Source organism: Carassius carassius, chromosome 14 (assembly GCF_963082965.1).
Source record: "Carassius carassius chromosome 14, fCarCar2.1, whole genome shotgun sequence".
Lineage (NCBI taxonomy): Eukaryota > Metazoa > Chordata > Actinopteri > Cypriniformes > Cyprinidae > Carassius > Carassius carassius.
In genome coordinates, this window is record NC_081768.1 from 16,290,147 (window position 1) to 16,305,769 (window position 15,623).

Below are 15,623 nucleotides of genomic sequence, written 5' to 3' on the forward strand. Positions count from 1 at the left end.
TTTTTTTCTAACCTATGGTTCTCTAACTATAAAGGCTGTTGTGTAATTTGTCCCCTGACTAAGCATTTAAAGAATTTTGGGGAAACATTTAAATAATCCTGTGAATGCACTTAATGTGACCTATTTTAATGATCTAAACGCAAAGTGTAAAGCGCACGGCTATTTTAACGACTGAAAAATGGTTGGCGTGCCCTGGCGCATGGTCTAAACGGGTTGTCCCTATTCTCTTAATGAGTAATGGGTGTTTTTTGGGCATAACGTGCAATAAACCAATCAGAGTGTCATCTTCCATTCCCTTTAAGAGCCAGTTGCGCTCGTGCCATGACGGATTTGGCAAGCGCAAAGACAGAACGCGTCTCCGAGATGAAATGGATGACTATCCATTATGACATGTAGGCATTTTTATATTTAATTAGCCTACAAAGAAATTCTTATGCATTCCAGTCCTTTAATTTTTAATATTTGGCATGTATGGATTTTTTTTTCACTTCCTTTCTCACTTTCACACTTTCATGTTTGTGTGCTGCTGTGCGTCTCTGTGTTTAATAAGCAGAGTGTACGCAGGTTGCGGACCTGCCAATACTTAACACGCTCTTTAAATAACAAAGAAAAACATTGTGCCAGACTTTAGACCAGGTTTGAGTTGGTCTATGGCGCAGTCTATTTTCAGCTCCTTAAAATAGCAATGGGCCACCAATGCGCCTGAACACACCTTTTTTTTAGACCACCGCTCCCATGGGTGAACAAATGAGCACAAATGCATTTGCATTGCACTGGGTGTATTATAGGGCCCAAAGAGTACAGAATCAAAAATGGTTATAATCAAATCGAATCGAATTTAATTGTGAATCGAATCAAATTGAATCGTATTAGATTTACAAAAATCGTTCTTGAATCTAATCGAAAACCTATGAATCATGAACCGAATAGCTGCCTGAAGGGCTGAAGATTCACAGCCCTATTATCAGGGAATGACAGACTAATAGATTAGAATCAAACATTTATAAGCGTTGTGTAATAATGCCAGTTAAAGGGATAGTTCATCTAAAAATGAAAATTCTGTCATAATTTACTCTGTTGAATACATGATATTCCAACCGGTTGACTTTCATAGTATTTTTTACATACTGTAAAAGTAAATGGCTACGGTCAATTGTTTGATTCCAACATTATTCAAAATGTCTTCTTTTGCGTTCAACAGACAAAATAAACTTCTACAGATTTGGAACAAATTGAAGTAGTTTTTTTTTTTTGGTGAACTTTCCTTTTAATGCATTAACTATAAAGCTGACTAATAGGACCTCACTGTAAAGTGTTCCTGACAGATCTGTGTGTTCTGTGCAGGGGTGCTGCGGCTGGTGTCCGGGGGCCGGTGGGACTGTCTGACTGCGGGGGACTCGTGCTCCAGCGATGAGGCGTGTAGTCCGCGCTTGAGAACACTGAGGCAGTGTGTCGCAGGCGGTGGAAGCGTGAAGCTGGGTCCGGGGGCGCGCAACCACTGCGAGAACGCCGTGACGGCCCTGCTGTCTAGTCCTCTGCACAAATGCCAGTGCAAACGGGGCATGAAGAGAGAGAAGAACTGTCTCAGCATCTACTGGAGCCTTAAGCAGTCCGTGCTGCACGGTGAGCAAATCCATATTAAAAATTTATCTTTGTCACATACAAAGCATTTGCTCGCACAATGATGCAATTACAAGTTTTAATACTCACACCCACTCGGTCCCCAGAAACCACTTCACTGGATGCTAATTAGTGTTCCTTTAGCTCAAGTGGTAGAGCATTGCGTTAGTAAGCAAGCGCAAAGTTGGGGGTTCGATTCCTCGGGAACACATGATAGGTAAAAATTGATAGCTTGAATGCACTGTAAGTCGCTTTGGATAAAAGCATATGCTAAATTTAAATTTAAATGTAATTTAATTTAATTTAATTTAATTTAATTTAATTTAATTTAATTTAATTTTTAATTTTTAATTTTTAATTTTTAATTTTTAATTTAATTTAATTTAATTTAATTTAATTTAATTTAATTTAATTTAATTTAATTTAATTTAATTTAATTTAATTTAATTTAATTTAATTTAATTTAATTAGACGCTGCATTTTAATATGCTAACCAGTTTAGCATTATAGAAGCATTACTTTAAACTGAACTTTTACCTGTGACACTCTCATTAATTCACTTACACAAAATACTCTGTTACCATAGCCACGAAAAACCCTGTTTGTGTGTGCGTTTACAGGGCTGAGCTTGGTGGAGAATTACCCATATGAGCCTGTCGAGCGGGGCTTTGATTATGTTCGCCTGGCCTCCATCGCTGCAGGTCAGTGATTTGCACAGACACACAATGCCGATTGTGTGCTGTGGTGTTGGAATTGATATTTGGAACTGATCACGATGTGTTTTGTCACTTCTATGCCAAGCATTAGCAGTGAAGATTTATTAATAGGGCAGAGCTTAATAGCTTACAACAGCAAAACATGAGCACTTTGTTTAATGTACTTGGAATCTAACATAGTTGCCGTACATCAGCACCGTTGACGATAAACTGCGTTTCCTACAAAATGAGGCATGCATCAGGGACCTGTCAGGAGCAGAACAAACATTTTGCTGTGGGCCAAAGACTCTCAGATGGACCTAACAAAGACTAAACAGTCGGATGATTTATCTCAGAATTTCATTTTCTAATCAAGGCATTTCACTCATCTTTCTCCCATCTCATTACGTTCACTCAAAATAGCACCATACCAAGTTAGAAACGTATTTTTGGAGGAACCACATGACTAAAACTGTCAGTTTGTCAGCCTCAGTTTATGGGGTGCTTAAGGCATGAGCTGAATTTTATGGCCCCCGAGGGCAGCACATAATGATCAATTTATTCATCATCTCTCTTGCGTGCACACACACTCATATACACACTTGAGTCCAAGCAGACACACATAAAATAATATTTTAACTCTTGGGGATAGGACAGAGAATGATTTCCTCAAAGTAATGAAAGTAATGTCGGTCATTCATGCTTGACTTTTAATGATGGCTGCTCTCTCAACTCTCAAACACTGTGAGCGTTTCTGGTTCGGTCGAGACAACAAAGATCAAACAAATGTGTGGAAATTAGAAAGGGGAAAAAAATTTCTTTATGTGTTTGTTCTTTATTTGTTTGTTCATTCATGTGACATGAGGCTTTCAGTGTTTTACTGGATAAATTAGATTTATCCAGAAAGAAAGAGATTTTAAATAATAAAAATATATATTTCATTGTAGACATATATATGTAACTGTATGTGTGACATGTAATAATGTAATAATAGTTTGTAATAATAGTTTGGTGATTGGTTCCAACAAACTCTGATGTACTTACATCTAGAATCTGTGTATACAGCAATATAATGAGCACCAGGGTCCAGAATATTGGCTCAGTATTGATCATAAGCTTGCAAAACCCCTTAATGATGGATGAAAAAAGTAATATCACCCAAATGGATTCTGAGCAGAGGAAGAAATTAAACAGAAAGAAAGAAAGAAAGAAAGAAATAATAAGATTTACGATATAACCTAGCAAAGAATGAAAGAAGAACAAGCAACAGAAAGATAGCAAAGAAAAATACCAAAATGAAGAAAAACAAGCATGGAAGGAGGGACAGAAGAAGGTACTGTAAATGAGTTGGAAAGAAGGAAGGAAGAACAAGAAAGGCAACAAGCATTCATAAAAAGGAATGAAACTGAAAAAAGGAAGAAAGGAAGCACACAAGCAAAGGATGAAGGTGGGAGGGAAATTAAAGGAAGGAAGAGCAAAGAGTAAAGAAAAGGAAGCAAACAAGAAAAATGCAACAAACAAAGTATAATTGTAGGTATGATGGATGGAAATAAATAAGGAGAAAATAAATTAGTGGGAAAAGGGAATAAAGAAAATGAAGGAAGGAAGGAAGGAAGCAAGCAAATGAGTAAATGAAAGAATAGAAAGTATAGTAAGAAATACAGTGGTGGACAAAATTATTAGAACACTAGTATTTTCACCAGCTAAAAATAAAATAAAAAAAAAGATTTTAAGTCAGTTATTTCTCTTTTTCTCTCTCTTTGTCCTTTTTTTTCTTTTTCTTTTTTTTTTTTTTTTGCTGCAGTGTCTTATCAGTTTAGAAATATCAGTTTACATTTCCAAACATTCATTTTGCCATTAATTGTAATAATCCAGAGAGATTTTGTTTGCACAAGGAGTCTGACAACAGCCAGTGCTCCACACAGAGATCTGATCTCATCATCATCAGTCTGTCTGGAATAACATGAAGAAACAGAAAAAAATGGAGACAGACTCTATCCAGAAGAACTGTGGCAAAATGAATGTTTGGAAATGTACACTGATATTTTCTACTGACACACTACAGCAAAATATAGAACTAACTGATTTTTTAGCTGTGAAAATACTAGTGTTTTAATCATTTTGGCCAACACTGTAATGGATAGAATAAAGCAAGAAAAGCAAACAAGCCAAGGAAGGTGAAAAGAAAGAAGGGAAAGAAGAAATGGGGGGGGGGGAGAAAGCAAGCGAGCTAAGGGAGGAAAAATAAAGAAACAAATGGGGAAAGAATGTACAGAAAGAAACAAGGAAAGTAAACAAACTGAAGAAATGACGCAAAGAATAATGGATGGATGTATGGATGGAAAGGATAAATAGGACATGTTAAAAGACATAGAGGTGAAAAAGATGACATTGAAGGGGGATGTAGTTAAAAAAGTCCACGGCTCATGGGGGAAGAAAAATAGAGACAGAGAGAGAGAGATAAAGCGAGCTCTATGGCAGTGAAATGCTGGCAGGCTCTCTACGGCCCACATTAGTCTGATATGAAAAATGAAGCAGCAGCCGCAGCAGCCAGTCTCAGCTGGGATCTGCTCTGTGATAGAGACCAGACTCATTCAACTTTCATTCTCACTCATGCTCTATTCATTAGCAGCACACACAGGCCACCCAGACTCACATCCTCTTAGAGCAGACCAACTCAAACCTTCATTAGGACATGAGAGAAAGAGACGTTCTGTATGAACCTCAACCCTCATTAGAACAATGAGCCAGAGCACACCTCCAAAAACCCATGCTGCTCTGACAGTTGGACAAGGCCATTCGGAAAATAATTAATGACATAAGTTATTAAACTGGAAGGCTTTTGTAAGTGCAATTAATACACTCTTATGGCAATTCGTAACTATTTTGCATTAAGACATTAGTCGCTACAATCTCATTTGTATGATTTCATACCCCATTGACAGTTAAGTTTAGTAAATAGGACAGAAGGGGAAAAGAAAACAAGGGGAGGAAGCAAAGTAAGACAGGGAAGAAAGCAGAGAACAAGCAAAAAAAAAAAGACAGAATGTTATGTTGGATGGTAAGTAATGCCACATTTTACCATTGTGGTCTGGTTTTCTGTGTTATCTTGAGTTCAGGCTTCTGTTTCAGCACTGGACAGCGACTTTGGCCACTCCAACTACCTTTCTGTTTGTACTCCAAAGTATGCAAGTGTAACTAACATACTAATCTCTTATTCTCTGTATACCCAGGAATCACAAGTCTGCTCCTTCTCCTTCCTTTCAGAGTCTGAAGTGGGCATGACAACAGTGAACCGTTGTTTGGACGCTGCTAAGGCCTGTAATGTGGATGAGACATGTCAGAAACTACGCACAGAGTACGTGTCGGCGTGCATTGCCCCATCGGCGCGAGTCGGGCCCTGCAACCGAGCGCGCTGCAGCAAAGCACTCAGAAAGTTCTTCGACCGTGTGCCGCCAGACTACACACACGAGCTGCTCTTCTGTCCATGCTCTGACACAGCTTGTGCAGAGCGACGGCGCCAGACCATTGTGCCTGTGTGCTCATATGAAGAAAGGGAAAAACCCAATTGCCTGGCACAACTTAGAGTTTGTGAGGCCGACTATGTGTGCAAGTAGGTATTGTGTGTGTCTGTGTGAAAATGACTGCTACAAATACAATGAAGCTCTTTTGAAGGGCCTGAAACTCTGTGCTCTGTAAAGAGTAATATATAAATGTGCACAAAGTCATTTTGTCCCATTCAAAAGGTTTTGAACCTGAAGAAATGAATATATGTTAGGTGTACAGTAAATTAACATGAGGTAAACACTCAGTTACCTAAAAAGTGTTATTTTATAAAAAATAATAATAATAATAATAATTTGATTTCACTTTATTTTAAGGTGTCCTTGTCACAATGTAATTATAAATTACCAACTCAAAGTACTGAGTAATAATTAACTACATGTACTTAATATATGGTTAGGGTTAGGATTTGGCTTAGGGTTACTTGCATGTCATTATGCACAATTTATTGTTAATATAACAGTAAATACATGTAACAAGAACAACTTAGAATATAGTGTTACCTATACTTTTAATATACTTCAATTAAACAATTAATCTTTAGAAATGCCATTTGATTGCAGTATTTTTTTTTTTTTTTTTTTTTTTTTTTTTTTTTTTTAAATTTAACCAAATAAGGATCAAGTTCTCTGTTGCCAACCATAACACACTAGTCTTGCCATAACATCCTATAGATGCAAGGGTGCTCCAAAGCTGCTGAGGGCAGCAAAGATGCTAATATTTTTTTATGTTTGTGAAAGTCTGTTATGCTTACAGGTGCATTTATTTGATGAAATATATATATTTATATATATATATACTCTGAAGACAAAGCCTCAAAGCCACAAACTTTTGTTCTAGTATATATGAAAACTGACCATAGAAGATGACAATTTATGCTACACCATTCCTTTTGGCATTGCTGAGAATATAAATAAAATTTACACAATGTTATTAATATAAACACAATAATGCCCAAAATCAAGGTTATAAAGTATAGACAGAATGCTGTACATCATATGTGTAGTAAAAGTATAGGAGGATTTTACACTCTGTTAATTTATTTGTTCACTATGGACAAACAGAAAACTGTAAATCCAACAAACACATGAGTCTGACAGCTGCATTCACTCTGCAAGGCTCTCAGTAGAGCTGAGTTTGAGTGGTTATATTTGAGCCTCCCTCAAAGGCCTTCATCGGTCTTTGCCATCGATCAACCATCACGCTTTCACACAACAAGCGAACACTCTGCTGACACAACACATTACACAAGAGGAGATCACTTACGGCCACAACAGCCAGTAAGCATAAGAATCAGCAGGGAATGTGGGCAATTCCTCTGAGACTGACCTGGTTAAATGATTGACTGGTCACCAGAGGACAGGCAGAATGTGACCTGCATGTAAAAGGTCGCTGTCGGCAGAGTTTCCGGCGGCTGATCGAGAATCTGGCAGTTTTCCAGAATTCTGAATTGCAGTAATGTCTCTGATTTGCAAAACGAATGGATCAGAGCTGTGCAGAGTGTTATGAAGGGGGGACTGAAAAAGAGAGAAGAGTGGAGAGTGTTGGTGTAAAGCTTTCTAAACAGAAAAGAAGAGGACAAAATAGAACCCACTGATAGAATAGAATAGAATCTACATGTATAACACAGGGTAGAGGAAAATGTTTGTGGGTATGCGTGTTTCTGAGGGTTTGCTGACTGGCTGGATGATGGATGTGCTGTTGTGGTTCCCTCAGGTCTCGCTTGACTCAGTTCGAGCATGACTGCCAACCCTCCGAGCTTACTGCCAGCGGCTGCCAGCAAGAAAATTACGGAGCCTGCCTTGTTGCATACACCGGCCTGATAGGTGAGAACTCTGGGCAACATAGTTCAACCTGGTTTATTGGATGCACCAGTCAGGGAGATTCAAATTATGGGCATTGCAATCTTATCAAGCTTGTCATTATAATCTTATACACCGACAAGGGAAGTTTTAAGAAAAAAATACCACCATGACACATACAAGCTCTCAGGGGTTTATTAAACCTTGTCACAAGTTCATCTGATGCATAAAACTGCAATTGCAATCCTCATTACAAACATGAATTCTGTAGAACACAAAAGAAGATATTTTGAAGAATGTTTCAAATGTTTTGTTCATACAATGACAGTCAGTGAGGTCCAAATCAACTAAGTCATGGGTGTCCAGTCCTGCTCCTGGAAGGTCAATATCTTGCAGAGTTTAGCTTCAACCTGCTCCAACATATCCTGTCTCAAAATCCCAGAGGTGTAGACATCATTTCAGAAGAGACTGGGACAGAAATGTCAAATGTAATACCTTTTTTTTTTTCTGTGGGTGTGTGTCTATCTTACTGACATTTATTTATTTAACTGGCTAGGAAATCAAATACACTGCTGGACAATAACCAAAAACATCCTATAATATTATTCCTATATGTTTCTAATGACAATCATATTATTGGTTTATATACACTTCAGACACTTTTTCCCATTTTTATCACAGAATATGGCAGAAAATACAATTTATAGTTTCTACTATATAGTTTCTATATGTCAATTAGCATGGCATTATTCATATTTATTTATTACCTGGATATGACTTGAAAACACACACAAGAACAATATATTGTCGTAAACATATGTTTATTTTCTACACATTTTATCAGTCAAAATGTTTGCTTTTTATTCAGCTTAGCTGCGATCAGAGCCATTGAGCCTGTTGGGACAAGAAGGGATTCAGCTATAGCCAGATTGTCCTACTGGGCATGTAAATACACATCATTATTATTTAATTATTGTCACACTGAAAAACAATTAATTACTGTATTTGCATTAGGGTAAGGGCAGGATTTAGGGTTGGGGACTGGGGTATGCGTGCACATTAATAAAACAATCTAATAGGTAGCAAATATAATGTATTGTTATTTTCTGGCTGTTACTGTATCCCTTCTAGCCACAACTCATAGAGCCTGGTTGCAATAGGTTGCACGGCATAAATTATTACTTCTATAAGTCTGTTTTGGACTTTCTGCATGAGTGCGCCCTCTAGTATGGAATGATATTGCGGACTTTATTCAAAAGGAATTGCAAATTGTATTTGCAATTGCGTTTTCAATTTGTGGACGCATAAAATGTGACATAATCCAAACGCAAATGCAAATCGCGCATTACCGTTTTCATTTTCGATTAAGTGAACGCACAGTGTCTGCCAAATTTAAAATGGAAATGCAAAGACCGTTTGCAATTATGTTTCCCATATCTTACGAGCTATGAGCCTGTCATATTTAAATAGCAATATTAATTACCACATTTGCCTTTTCACTCTCTCTGCACTGTGCATGTAAACTGCCAAAACTCAAATGGAATCGCAATACCTTTTGCATTTGAATTTCCAACGTCTACACGGAAACCTGTCAATCAAGTGACAGGGGTGGGGCCATTTTATTGGGCGTGTTTGCATTGGGAAGTGACGATCGTACTAAAATGTACCATGTTTTTACTAGGGTAAATATGAGTTAACGATAGTGTTTATACTTAAGCCACAGTAGCCACAAATGTACAGTTGTCTGAGACGTTATGAAATGTTCTTTAACATCATGAACCATAAAATGTAGTCAGTGTTCTGCTATTGTTTATTTTCGTAATAGGTAAACACACGCCACAAGTTAACACGGTCACATTTCCTTGATTCAGCAGCTGCACGATGTACAGCCGAGAGTCCTGTCTTGAATCTAGAGATCTGGTGCTAATTCAGTGTAGCTTGGTAGCTCAGTGGTTAGTGACTCTCATCTTTCACAGCATACCATCTTTTAGCGCGTGTTCGAAACCCGGGCCAACACAGACACTCTTTATTTTTTTGTTTATCCTACTAACTTCAGCCACTGATTTCGGACTTGCATCCTCAGTAGTTCAGACTTTGTGCATTCGACTCGGGAGTGTGATGTCTGCGAGGACGCAGGTCTGGTAATTCTGCAAACAGCAGCGTACTTGATAACATGTCAGCTCACCTTGACTACTGCAATTTTCCTCACTGTATGATCGCCCGTTTGGCGGCTGAAGTTAGTAGGATAAACAAAAAAATAAAGAACGTGTTGGCCCGGGTTTCGAACACGCGCTAAAAGACGGTATGCTGTGAGAGATGACAGTCACTAACCACTGAGCTACCAAGCTACACTGAATCAGCACCAGATCGCTAGATTCAAGACAGGACTCTCGGCTGTACATCGTGCAACTTGTGGCCTGTGTTTACCTATTATGAAAATAAACAATAGCAGAACACTGACTACATTTTATGGTTCATGATGTTAAAGAACATTTCATAACATCTCAGACAACTGTACATTTGTGGCTACTGTGGCTTAATTATAAACACTATCGTTAACTCATATTTACCCTAGTAAAAACATGGTACATTTTAGTACGATCGTCACTTCCCAATGCAAACACGACCAATAAAATGGCCCCACCCCTGTCACTTGATTGACAGGTTTCCGTGTAGACGTTGGAAATTCAAATGCAAAAGGTATTGCGATTCCATTTGAGTTTTGGCAGTTTACATGCACAGTGCAGAGAGAGTGAAAAGGCAAATGTGGTAATTAATATTGCTATTTAAATATGACAGGCTCATAGCTCGTAAGATATGGGAAACACAATTGCAAACGGACTTTGCATTTCCATTTTAAATTTGGCAGACACTGTGCGTTCACTTAATCGAAAATGAAAACGGTAATGCGCGATTTGCATTTGCGTTTGGATTATGTCACATTTTATGCGTCCACAAATTGAAAACGCAATTGCAAATACAATTTGCAATTCCTTTTGAATAAAGTCCGCAATATCTTTCCATACTCTAGCGTCAAGTATGAATGAAACATACATTGCATGAGAGTGTTTAGCGCTTTGCAATGTTCACATCACCTTGTTTTGGATACATATAAAACATCAGGTCATGCATAGACCATCTTGTTTTTTTTTTCAATCTACAGTTATTCACACTAGCCCATAAAAAACCTCTACATGAACACAATTGCTGGATGAACTAACGTTTTATTAAAATTGGGGGGATTTGCAATTTCGAATGTCCCCTGGATATTCTACACCCATGACAGAATCCTTGTGATGGGTAAATCGTAATGTACTAAAAGTAACAAGTATGTTTAAATCTCAAAATAATAAATATATATAATACATTAGAGTTGTGAGGGTTACGGATACATTTTACACATCACAATTGTTACATTTGTGGTATATGTAGATGTACATACGAGATGACTCGCTCCCTCTTGAAAGTGACGGATCAAGGGTCTGTCCAAAAAAACTTTTTATGTGTTCACTTGACAAAGTAGAATGCACTTCAAAATGGCATCCGGGATTTCCCAGAGGGGAAGTGCTTAGAGAAATTTGTCAAAGTTTGTCTAAAAGCAAAATGGAAAACACTCCATATTTGCAGTAGAGCTCCAAAATATTTTGATTGGCTGGTTCATTTGACCCTTCAGGAGCAGGTTTGGACACCACTGATATAAGTTTTCGTTTGATTTTGTTGCTCATTATGAACCCATGTACTTTTGGGTCTAATCTGCAGTACATTTGTGTGATCAACTTGTACTACAACAACTTATCACCACTATAAACAAGTAACGATTCAGGGTGAGAAGATTCCAGCTACTGCTTAACTTTTGTTTTAGTACTTTCACAGCATTTGTCTGTGCAGTTATTGCAAAAGATGCAAGAAAAGCAACGTGGGCTGGTCTCCAAAGGCAATTTATTTGGAGACAAGCAGCTATGAGACACATTTCACCATAATAAATGTGACTAAGAGTGTGCAAAGTTGCAAATTATATGTCATCAGTTAGAGGCTCACTTTTGTTTAGTACCTGAAATCTGATTATAAATGCCAAAAACTTTAGAGTGACAGCACCCTGGAAGTGTTCCCCTTCACCGTTCATATAGGCTGCTCCAAAAGGGGATGTAAGGAAACTGGGTAGATGCATCAGGATTGACGTAAATAATCACAAACGTTTGATGGAATTGTCAGTGAGATTTGCTGGTAAAGAGAGCTACAGAAGTTTATGACATTAACAAATGAACAAGTCAGACATGGCAATACAAAGATACCGAAGACAAAAAGAGACCAAGCTCTCTGCCCTGACTGTTAGTCATTACAGCAGTATTTTCCAAGAGCGGTTGTGAAGATGTTGCGCTTTTGTGTTCTGGGACAAAAGAAATCAATGTGTTTAAACGGGTCCCTATCAGACTATTGAGTTCTAAAGTGCAGCACCTCCACTTTTCCCGCTTTCAGCTGTCGCCTTCTACACTCACTCTCTCACATGGTGAAAAAGCACTGTCATTTTCCCTCCCTACTGAACAAAGACAGCTCTAAGAGCTACGGACCTATATCCTCTGCCATCAATGTTCTAGCACACTTATGTAACCCACACACAAGATCAAGATTGACAGAGCTTTTCATATCCGTTTTAGCTGAGGGCTTCCAGAATAACACAAGGGGGATTGCTTAAAATGCAACAAACATTATAACGTCACAAAAGGTGAAAGTGTCCCTGCTCTGATAATGGGGTGCACTTGGTGTCCCTGAAGTACAAATCTGAAATAATATTTTGCAAGAAAAAAATAAAAAGGTAGAATGTCTGAGTGCTAAGTGACATCTTAATTATCTTAATTTTGTTTCATTTTAGTTTTTTCACTTCAAAAATAATGGTTTGACAATTGCAAAATTTCTCTCTATTTTTGTAACTAATTTTGACTGATCTTATGTTAAAAAAAAGATTCAAATAATTTAAGCTCTATTTCTGTAGGTTTTATTTAAAAAGGAAAACATTTCCCATAATACATGCAACATTTATTTGATACTGGTAGACTTGCACTGTATTTGGCTTTCTGTTTTGCAACTGATATTCTGTGTTATTTCTGTCTCACTCTCTCCCTGTAGGTAGCATTATCACTCCGAACTACCTAGATAACGCTACATCAAATGTGGGACCGTGGTGCTCTTGTGTGGCTAACGGGAATTTCCGAGATCAGTGCAACCACTTCCTCAGCCATTTCCATGACAACAATTGCTTGAGTGAGTAAATACCTCTACCCTGTCCTATATCACAAATAAATATTACCATCATTGCTGGAGATTCCTTTTTGTGCTCTCCGGGGAAAATTAAAAGGAGGCATAGAAACCACATGCAGTCGCATATAGCCTGTTTCATCAGTTCTTGGCAGGAGTAGCATTTCCACACAATTTCCCACCCATCCACTACCTTGGTATTGTCCTTTGGCCTATATGTTCTTTGATCCATGACATAACCACAACTGTGAAAACAATACTTGGCCTGTCCAAAAACCCACAATTACAGTACACAGGCTGTCCCAGGTTTGCCATAGAAGAACCATTCCGGTTTCCAATAAGCAGTTTTTAAAATAACTTATTTTTTGCCTTAGTGCAGAACATTTTAATAATCTGTAGAAACTTATTCCAGTTAAAAAAAAAATATTTTGTCTAATAATTCTTTATGGAGTGCAGTGCATTTCCTACATGCTGGTAGTTTTGCTTTAAATTATTATTATTATTATTATTTTAAATAAATGTTTAGTCTTTGTGTTTATAATGAATGTTGTTTATACTGAATGCCACTATAATATATGTTTGTTTTAAACTTATATTTTTCATTGCTGTTCTGAATACCATTAGGGGAACTAAAACACATAAAGATTATAAATGTATTGTTTTATTTACCAGTGTGACTTAGTCAGGTGCAATTTTCTAGAATATATGGTGTGTATATTTTGCGTTTTAATCACTTAACATGGGTCTATTTTTTTGAAGTTTAAAAGTTTATTTAGAGTTTAAAGGACTGAAAATCAAAATGTTTAAAGGGGTCATCTTGACATGGATTTTGTTTTATTATTTTAATATATTCTTTGAATAATACTTGCATACACACCCAAAAACATTGCAGTGACTAATTTTTTTTTAGCTTTTAATGAGACGCGACACTCGCATTCATGATCAAGTGTCAGCAGTCAGTGGCTGAACGGTGGTGGGCAGGGCCGATGTGTTGCTCTGGAGGCAGTGTTTATGCAAACGACTGGGGCTACGTGAGGTCACCTAGTGCCACTCGATCCAAAACGGGATGTTTTGGAGTTTAAAGGGGTCATATCTTGCAATTGAAATTTTCCTTTCTCTTTGGAGTGTTACAAGCTGTTCGTGCATAGATAAGATCCCTAAAGTTGCAAAGACTAAAGTCTCAAACGCAAAGAGATATTCTTTATAAAAGTTAAGACTCGTAAACTAAAATGCCTGGTTTAAACATGCCCCCACATGTCTACATCACTGTTTGGGGAAATTTGCATACCGCCAAAATCTTCATACAAAGAAAGAAGGCATAACTTTTATTCTCGCTGTAGTATCGTAGTACACGCTTGAGGTGTTCGGTCAATCACAACACACTGCATAGCTGGCCAGTCAGAGCACACCTCGCTTCTCAGAATGATAAGCTTTGTAAAAAAATCAACATGTTTCAGAAAGGTGGAGCATAGAGCAGCAATGACAATGAACAGTATTTGGAAAATAATGTGTTTGCATTGCATTACACCAAATACACCAAATAATGTTCTTTTTAGCACATGACCCCAATTAATAATATAAATGCTTTGTAATGAGGAGGACGTTTTGAGCTATGAAACTTGCAGGATGTTAATGGTACAAAAACCTCTTATATGCCAAAAGATCAAAGAAAATGATTTCTCATGTCATGACCCCTATAAAAGCTTTGCTAAGCTTCTGTGTGTCACATCAGGTATTCGGAAGTTCTACATTTACTTGTGTCTTCCTGTCCACTTAAAACTTGTGCCAAATGTAGTAAATATGTTGTGTAAGTAAACTGAGATGTGAGTATTGGGACAGGTACGGACTCAGGTTTTTGGGGATTTTTTTTTTACTCATGACGATCAACTTTGAACTTGGCCTCCCATGGAAAAGCAAAGGGTCCGTCGTTTCCTTGCTTAAGAATCCCAACAGATGCAGGACGTCATCCAGGTTTTTTTCACATACTGTACTGTATAATCAATACAACCAATTCTCCTTTTGCATAGGTGGAGAAGGATGCACATATGGAAGTGGGGACTGTTTCACACTCATATACTCCAACTGATAGAAAATAGACCCAGGTGATGCAACACAAGAGTCAGCAGAGAGACGTTTTGCAGCCCAGTTCTTCGCAGTCAGCACTATTATTGTGCATTCAGAAGTGCTGAGAGAAAACTCTCTTGAAGTAACGTTATGAAGTTTAAATGCGTGTCGGTATTGAGACATTAATAGTCATTAGGAGCACAGGATATCTTCAATGGTGTGCTCTGCTCATGGGCCGCTGCATCTTTGAGCCACTAATAACAAACACTTCGTGCAAACACATCCGTTTCACAGGTAGGGTGGTGCTGCATCTGAGCACTGAGATCTCAGAGATTAGCTCCAGCTCTGATCCAGAAGCTCTTCAGTGTGATCTTGCTCCTCAAGGGTAATTCTGACATTAACAAAATTGCAACGTCCAGTTTCAGCCATCCCTCCCTACTTTATCTGAGGATCTTGGGGCGGTCTGGAGTGCTGGGTTGCTGTGTATGTGTGCTGATTCAAGCCGAAGCGCAGCCTTTGGTGTCTTGGTAATTGAGCGTAATTTGGCTCCCTGCAGTAAAACTAATGGAGCGGAGACAGCCGGAGAGTAGCAAACAGGACAGAAGTAGCACAGGATGGAGGGAAA

The 15,623-nt window shown here is 38.0% G+C and overlaps 1 protein-coding gene across 1 annotated transcript in view; it reads left to right on the plus strand.

Annotated features, from left to right (window-relative positions):
- Positions 1–15,623, plus strand: part of LOC132157163 (GDNF family receptor alpha-4-like) — a 119,350-nt gene that overhangs the window by 91,970 nt on the left and 11,757 nt on the right. The window contains exons 2-6 of the mRNA XM_059566376.1: positions 1,345–1,623; positions 2,241–2,321; positions 5,583–5,928; positions 7,596–7,705; positions 12,806–12,940. Coding sequence (XP_059422359.1) covers positions 1,345–1,623; positions 2,241–2,321; positions 5,583–5,928; positions 7,596–7,705; positions 12,806–12,940 — 951 coding nt within the window. The remainder of the gene's footprint in view (positions 1–1,344; positions 1,624–2,240; positions 2,322–5,582; positions 5,929–7,595; positions 7,706–12,805; positions 12,941–15,623) is intronic.